At 48.9% G+C, this 8,281-nt stretch overlaps 1 protein-coding gene across 2 annotated transcripts in view; it reads left to right on the top strand.

Annotated features, from left to right (window-relative positions):
* Positions 1 to 3,070: 3,070 nt before the first annotated feature.
* Positions 3,071 to 8,281, top strand: part of CTSE (cathepsin E) — a 17,510-nt gene continuing 12,299 nt past the window's right edge. The window contains exons 1-4 of one of the 2 annotated variants that reach the window (XM_008580434.1): positions 3,071 to 3,159; positions 3,825 to 3,981; positions 4,630 to 4,747; positions 5,744 to 5,862. In XM_008580434.1, the coding sequence (XP_008578656.1) occupies positions 3,092 to 3,159; positions 3,825 to 3,981; positions 4,630 to 4,747; positions 5,744 to 5,862 (462 nt within the window). In that variant the 5' untranslated portion in view covers positions 3,071 to 3,091. The remainder of the gene's footprint in view (positions 3,160 to 3,824; positions 3,982 to 4,629; positions 4,748 to 5,743; positions 5,863 to 8,281) is intronic. The other variant, XM_008580440.1, reaches the window with a different exon arrangement.

Below are 8,281 nucleotides of genomic sequence, written 5' to 3' on the forward strand. Positions count from 1 at the left end.
TCAAGCAGAGAGAGGTTAGGACATTTTCCAGTTGGTCAGGTGCATGCTGAGCTGGTGATGTGGCCAGCATCAAAAGCCAGTTCTTGTCTTAAAAGAGCACATTCTGTCCTTAGAGCCATCAAGCCCTGATGAAGCTGATTTCCACAGAGCACTAAGCAACTATCCTGTTGTCATTAATTTGCCTTCTGGAAGCCAAAGCCCCAGAAAGGAAATGATCAGATAGTGTCACCACCAACAGCTTTCAAATATTCTGGGGACAGACAAAACCTCTGCATCCAGCCAGCCTCCAATCCACATTCCTGAGGGTCTCTCCAAAGCCCCAGAAAGGAAATGATCAGATAGTGTCACCACCAACAGCTTTCAAATATTCTGGGAACAGACACCACCTCTGCATCCAGCCAGCCTCCAATCCACATTCCTGAGGGTCTCTGTCTTCCCAGAGACCTCCTCCCTATGCTGAAAGACTGGATCACTGCCTAGACTATGCTCTGCTTTTGCCACACGATACTATTTCACCCCAAATGTTCTTCCTTTTCTCTTTTCTCAAAGGACACACAGGCCCTATCGTGCACATTTCCAGGAGCTTTGGTTCCCTAGAAAGTGTTCAGATTATCCACAGTAATGTTCACTTCCAGCCTGGGAGGAGTCAATGACCTGCAGCCAGGGCAGGTATGGTTCCTGACATTTCCAGAGAGGACAGAACCCATTAGTTATGACCAACGCCCTCACACTCCTGCTTAACCTTTGCGAAACTTTCTAAAATCCAGCCAGACCCTGGGGCTCCTTGCAGGCAGTCCAGGCTGAGACTGCTCCACTCAGTGGCCAGATGGCCCACAGCTGACAGGCCAGTCCTGGGCCAGTCAAACCCTCTACTCTCAGTAAACAGAGGCCAGGGGGGCGTGGGGAGAGGTCTGGAAGATGGAAAAGGAGGAAGGGGCTATGGTTATGCCCATTTCAACAGCTCAGTGATAATGATGCAATAATTCTGTAGCAGGAAGACCACCGGGCTAGAAGTTAGGAGGCCTGGGTCCTAATCCTAGTTCTGCCACTAAGTGAACCGTATGCTCCTGGGCTGGTCACTTTGCCTCTCTGTGCCTCAGTTTTCTCATCTGCTGTATGAGCAGGTTTGCCTTGAGGGTCTTTAAGAAGCCACCCAGTGCAAGGTTTTTATAGTGACGATCTTCAGTCTGTATGACACATCATACTTTTTCAAGTACTTCCACATGCCTATTTTGTATATTTAATCCTCCTTAAAACCCATTGATGCAGGTAGGGTATTTGGTGATGACAAAACTAAGGTATCTGAGCAATTATGGGCAAACCGTAGCAGAACTTAGTGCTGAAGCAAATACTCTTCTAGCTGCTTCTGACCCGTGCTGCCTTTGTGGGGGTAGACCTCTCTCACCAGTGAAAGGGCAAAGAGACAGGCTTCTGGGAAATGGGTAAATGCTAAAGAGGCTTTGCTGCCTTGGGGTCAGAGGTCAAAGGTCGGGGTCATTCCTCAAGTCTTTTTGATGTCTTTTCAATGTTTTTGGCTTAGCTCCAAACTCCAAGTTTGCCTGCTTCTTGGGTTTCAGAGATGGAAGCCAGAGCCCGTAGCAGTTGAGAGATTTGCCAGAACACTAGCTGGTCAGGGCAGAGCTAACCCTAAACCCAGGCCCCCTCTTTCCTATGTCAGAGATAGAGCCCCCTGGAAGCCAATGCTGACAAGAGGTGGTGGCCTCCACTGCCCTGGCTCAGAGGGTCTGATCAACTGAGTCAGAGTCAGGCAGGGTTTTCCTTCCCATCACCCCTCTATCTCCACCCAAGGAGCAAAGCCCCACCCTCTGTTTAAGAGACAGGATGCCCACAGAAATGGGCTGATGATGAGGGGTTTCATGCGCAGGGAAAACTAAGTCCTGAGCCCCGCCTACTCCCCACCCCTGTCCTTGGTCCTCCTTGACAGACTGAAGACCCTGTTGTCCCCAGACACTGTTATGGGCTGAAGTGTGTCCCCCCCAACTGGCCCCTCATTTTACCCATGGAAGTCTTTACCCCCAGTACTTCATAATGTGACTGTATTCAGAGATAGGGTCTTTAAAGAGGTATTAAGGTTAAGTGAGGTCATTGGGGTGGGCCCTACTCCAATATGACTGGGGTCCTTATAAGAGGAGGAAATTTGGACATAGACACACACAGAGGGAAGACCATAGAAGACACAGAGAAGATGGTCATCTACGAGCCAAGGAGAGAGGCCTCAGAAGCAACCAACCACGCTGACACCTTGATCTTGGACTTCCAGCCTCCAGAATCATGAGAAAAATTTTTCATTGTTTGAGCCACATGGTCTGTGGTACTTTGTTATGGCAGCTCTAGCAAACTAATACAGGCCCCTGCTCCAAACCCTGTCCCCTCCCTGCCCTGCCTCAGATTCACCAAGTCCTCAGGATCAGGAAAGCTGGCTCCACGAATCTACAGCCAAATCTTCTCATTTCAGGGCCTCTGTGAGTGCTGGTTTCTGCTTCAAAGTGGACTTGGGGAGGGTAAACTGCCTTTGGGGCACCTGAGGGAATGGGGATAGAATAGGAAACACAGAGAAAACAGACTGGTTAATATTTCAAATTAGAATCCTGCCACGCACGTGGAATTTCATCTTCTGCCCCTCTGGAGTCTCCAACTGTACCACTCTTGGTAACCGCTCAGTAAGGTAGTTCCCAGTGTCCAGGGACACAACACTTTCTTAATTAATTAACACAGGGTTTCCTGGGGTCATGGTAGGGTGCCCAAGGCCCTGGGAGAAGCTGAGCCCTGAACAACCCTCTCACTCTCAGAGGGTGCCCGGACCCCCAAGTTCTCACCCCAGACCCTCGCTGCCCTTGCAGCAGGGAAAGGGAGGGCGAGGGGTGGGGGGAACGCCCTGTTACACATGCTGTGTTTACTCTGGGCATGGCTATTGACTCCGGGGCCTTATCATTAGGTCCTTAGACTGGGCTGGGCAGGGCAGCTCTGAGAGTTAGGGAGAGTCTGTTCCCACTGCCCCATAGCAGAGAAGGAAGGAGGTGGCGAGAAAGACCCCGGCCGAGCGAGGAAGAAGCTGCTGGTCCGACCCACAATGAAAACGCTCCTTTTCTTATTGCTGGTGCTCCTGGACCTGGGACAGGCTCAAGAACCACTTCACAGGTGAGGCCATGTCCCCAGCGCTGTGTTCAACTGGGGCAGCTCCCCAACCCCCAGCTCATGGCTGCTGTGGAAGAGGAAAGCTGATGTGGGAATGGAGAGTAGAAACGCAAGGCCGGCATGCACCCATGGGAGAGGGTCACCAGGCGGCCACCTCGTGCATGGCCTTAATCTCCAGTCCACGATGCCATCCCTCTGCCTCCACCTCTAATGGAGGTGCCTGCCCAAGCCCCCGGGAGCTTCTCATGTTGCTAAAGAGCAGGAACCCCCAGTGGTGGTTTGGAGCTCAAAGCACCCAAGTACTTCCCCAGGGGACTGCGCATTGCTGGCCCCAAGAGTTTTTCTGTCCCTTTAAATCAGCCCTTCATGGGATTTGTGTAAAACTGAAGACTGTGCCACGTCTCCATTTTCCTAGAAGATCTCAAAGAGCCCATCTGCAGGGGAGAGAGTCATTTTCACCCTAAAATTCTAAGAGTCCACAGGGCAGAGATGAGGCAGGGCAGGTCAGGTGGCAGAGGGGGTGCTAATTCTGGCCACACGCCGGCATGCCACCTTGCAGATCCCTCCGGTGTCATTCTTTGGTTGACCTCTGGAACACGTGGTGGGAGGAAGGGAGGGAAAGAAGGAGGCAGAACTGCATCTCCTCCTCACATGGGACTTGTCTTCAGGGTGCCCCTCAGGAGACTTCAGTCCCTCCGGAAGAAGCTGCGGGCACGGGGCCAGCTCTCTGAGTTTTGGAAATCCCAGAATTTGGACATGATCCAGTTCACTGAGTCCTGTGCAAGGGACCAGAGTGCCAACGAGCCCCTTGTCAACTACCTGGACGTGAGGCATCACGAGTCGGGGCTGGGAGAGATGGTGGAGAGGGGAAAGGGTCGGCCTCAGGGCGTGGCCAGTGCCACATCAGCGCAAAGGCTATTGTGGATTTCTTCACTTGGATGATCCATATGGACGGATCCCCTGGGTCCCTGTGGACTTGGCTAAGCGGTGCCCAAATGTGTAGAGCTCTCTGTGGGATGTAAGGGAGGAGGATGACAAACAAGCAGCCCAAACGAAGGGACCCTGCGTCTGTCTGCTCTCAGCTGGACAGCGCACTAGCTACGTGCCCTTAGGCAGATCACATAACCTCTCCCAGCCCCAGCTCCCTGATCTGTAGAACAGAGGCATTCCTGCCTCCTCTGCCCTGCTTTCAATGTTATTATGAGAATCAGGATAACGCAAGTACCATCAAGTGAAGGAGCTGGGGGCCTGATTTGATTTCCTCCTCCTGGCCCTTCCTCTGCTCCCTCTACCTTTTATTTCCCAGCCTTGCCACGTCCTAGGCCCTGTAAGCTCTGGTCTGTAGTACCTACCCCAGGCACTGACCCTGGGGGCTCTCCCCCATTCCCCTGGTGAGCACCCTCACCATTCCCCTGGTGAGCTCCCTCACCACTCCCCACTGCCCACACCCTCCCTGCTTCTCTTTCCCTGTAGAACGAATACTTTGGCACCATCTCCATTGGCTCCCCACCGCAGAACTTCACCGTCATCTTCGACACCGGCTCCTCCAATCTCTGGGTCCCTTCTGTGTACTGCACCAGCCCAGCCTGCAGTAAGTGCGGCCAAGAGCCCCAGTGGGAAATGGCTGGGGGTCAGCCCTGGGAGGCCAGGCCTGGTACTCTGGAGGAGGGGGTTTGGGTTCTAGAAACTGACCATCCCTGCCACACCCCTCTCCATCTGTGAGTCTGTCCCCAAATAGCTTACAGCTGAAATAGGGCTGAACCAGGGAGAGAGCTAAAATTTGGCTGCTCTCCAAGATAGCCACTTTCATACTGATCAGAATTAATAGGGTGAAACTCAGCCACTGAAAAAAGAAATCTTCAACATGACTCACTTCCTTTGGAACAACCAAGGGAATGTAGGTAAAAGTCCCATTCAACTGCCTATTTCCTCATGGGGTGGTGGAGGCCAGGCGGGGATCTGGTGCAGACTGTTCACCTGCTTCAAGAAGGTTTGTTGACCTGTCACCCAGTGCACCAGAGGTGGCGCAGGCCAGGCACAATGGCAAGGGTGGGTCTATTTGGCCAGAGGTAACTCAGATAACTCAGGGGTTTCAGTAAGGATTGGAGAAAGAAGAGCCAAAGAAAGACATCTTGGTCTATGCAGGACACGTTCCAGAGACAGAATGTCTCAGGAAACCCCAAGGCTAGGTGTCCATGGGTTAGGCAAAGAGTTGGGAGCATTTTCCTGGAGTGGGGACTGTTTATCCCCAAGTTTCCTTTGAAGACCAGGCTCTGACCCACACCGGACGGCAGCGACTGCTGCGGCGCCCAATGCATGGTGCTTATCTTGGTGTGCCTCATGAGGTCATTGCGGACAATCAGGTTTGCCCAGGGACAACTGTTTGGTGTCCAGTTAGGCCACACCTGTGGCTAGAGGGAAAGGTCGTAGCTCACTAGGGCCATGGCTGGCCTTGGGGATGTAAGGAACCCACATCAGTGTAGGCAGTAAGGGCAGAGACCCTGCACCTCTGGGGCTGAGTGGCCTTGGGGCAGGGAGGAGGACACTGAGCTGTGGCCTAGGCAACAGCAGCATCCTTGCTTTTCAGAGACACACACCAGGTTCTACCCTTCCCAGTCCAGCACCTACACAGCACTGGGGAACTCCTTCTCCATTCAGTACGGGACTGGGAGCTTGTCCGGGATCACCGGAGTCGACCAAGTCTCTGTAAGTGCCATTCCTTCTTTCTCCCTTGGCCAGAAACGTGGGAGACAGAACATTATTCAGAGGTCTCAGGGGAGCGGTTTCAGGTCTGCCTCAGAGGAGGTGGGAGCAGGGGGTGGGCTGGCTCTGGGCCAGGGGGCACAGCACTGGCACCTGCTAGGGTGCCCGAGGGGCAGCGTGCTCAGCATGCAGGGCCTCAGGGGCAGCTCACAGGAGATGTACTGGTGCACAAAGCCTGCAGCTGCGTTCACAGATGTCCACACCAAGGCCCACAGTCAGTGCTGACCTCAGCACTGAGCTCCTGAGCTGCTCCTTAAACTCCCTCTGGCCAGAGGTCCTATGGGTCCCAGGCCTGTGGGAATCAGACTGCAGGTTTATAGGCAGCAACATAGACCTGGGCCCCTGGGGAGATAGATTTACACCTGACAAGCATCGGTCCAGTTCTGGGGTCTTCCCAAGACCAGCAGGGCTCAGACTTCATCAACATCCCTTCAGAGTCGGGGAAGCAGGACATACTATGTTATTAAGTGAAAAAATGCCAGCAGCAGAAAAATACCACCTATGTAAAAATATCATACATATAAAACATCCAGATAAAACAATACACCGTATTTTCTATTGGAATTATATACACACATGCACACACACACACGAGGACACTTCAAAAAGTTTGTGGTAAATAGAATTAAAAGATAATACAAATCTTTCCATAAAAATTTTTTTTTTCCTTTTTGTCTTTTTTACTGACCAGTAACGGGATCGCAACCCTCGGTATATGGGGGGGTATATGTGTGCATATATATATTAAAAAATTTTTTTTTTCCTTTTTGTCTTTTTTACTGACCGGTAACGGGATCGCAACCCTCGGTATATGGGGGGGTATATGTGTGCATATATATATTAACATATATATGTAAAAGTACAAATAACTATTTAAAAGGCTATGTCCCAAAATGATACTAGTAATAACCTCTGGGAAGCACGGAAGGGACTGAAAATGGCACGCAAAGGGGAATTTTGCCTTTAGCTTGCCACTTACCTGCTGGCTCACCTGGTTGGTGAGGGGCAGCAGCCAAGCCCATAGCAACTCCAGCTTCAGTTGTTCCCTCTTCAGTTTTTCTGGCTTCAGGGCCAGGTACATGGTTACTTCTGTGACAAGCAGTGTCAGCTTCTGCAGCATGACACCTCCATCATTGAGGTCGGAAGCTTAGGAGCAGTGAGAGAACAATGTGGCTTCCAGTCCAACTTCAACCTCACAGGGCACAACTGGCCCTTCTTCTCCCACTTGACACCTGTCTTCCCTTTCTGCTGCCAAAACCGTAGACTTCAGGCTGCAACATCAGGACAGAAACGACATCCTAAAGTACACTGTTTAATACCTCTAATTGCATATAATCATATATATATATATATATATACACTTATATATTAATATATATTAACATATTAATATATATTAATATATATATATATATATTACTTCCCAGTGGTTCTGTGTCTCTTATCAAACCCTGATTGATACAGATAATGAAGATATGACATGTCAATATTTGTGGATACAGCAAGCAAATGCTGTCCTTAAGGGGACAATTATAGCCTTAAATGCATGTATTAGAAAAGCTGAAGGTCAATGATCTAATCTTCTATTTCAAACAACAAATAAACAAGAAAACAAGCAAACCACAAACAACAGCAAATCAAACCCAAGGAAAGTAGAAGAAAGGAAATAATAAAGAGAAGAACGGGACATCAACGAGATAGGAGAGTCACACAATATAGAAAATCAACATAGCCAATCTTTGCAAAGATTAATAAAATTGGTAAACCTCTAGCAAGACTAATCAAGAAAAAGAGAAAGAAAACACAACTTAACAATGTTAGAAATAAAAGAGGACATTACTAAAGACCCTAAAAATGAGACATTAAAAATAAGAGAGTATCAAGAATAATTTTATATTAATAAATTTTACAATTTAAAAAAATTGGCAAATACCTATACCTTGAGAAGTATATGACACAAGAAAGAAAATTGAAAATATAAATACTCTTCTATTTTAAATATTGATTTTGTTATTAAAAATCATTTCACAAGGAAAACTTCAGATCCAGGTAGCCTCACTGATAACTTCTTCTAAACATTTGAAAAGAAATAGCACCAATCTTCCACAAACAATTCCAGACAATTGATAAAGAAGAAACATTTCATAATTCATTTTATGAAGCCAACATAACTTTAATAACAAAATTTGAAAAGGACATTATAAGAAATTAAAATTATAGTCCAATTTCTCTCTCATGAATGTAGATGCAAAAATTCCAAAGAAAATATTAGTAAATAAAATCTTGTGATACAGGTTGAACATCCGTAATCCAAAAATCCAAAATCCTGGGCTGGCCCAGTGGCGCACTGGAGAGTGCGCCG

Source organism: Galeopterus variegatus, unplaced genomic scaffold (assembly GCF_000696425.1).
Source record: "Galeopterus variegatus unplaced genomic scaffold, G_variegatus-3.0.2 Scaffold86, whole genome shotgun sequence".
Taxonomy (NCBI): Eukaryota; Metazoa; Chordata; class Mammalia; order Dermoptera; family Cynocephalidae; genus Galeopterus; species Galeopterus variegatus.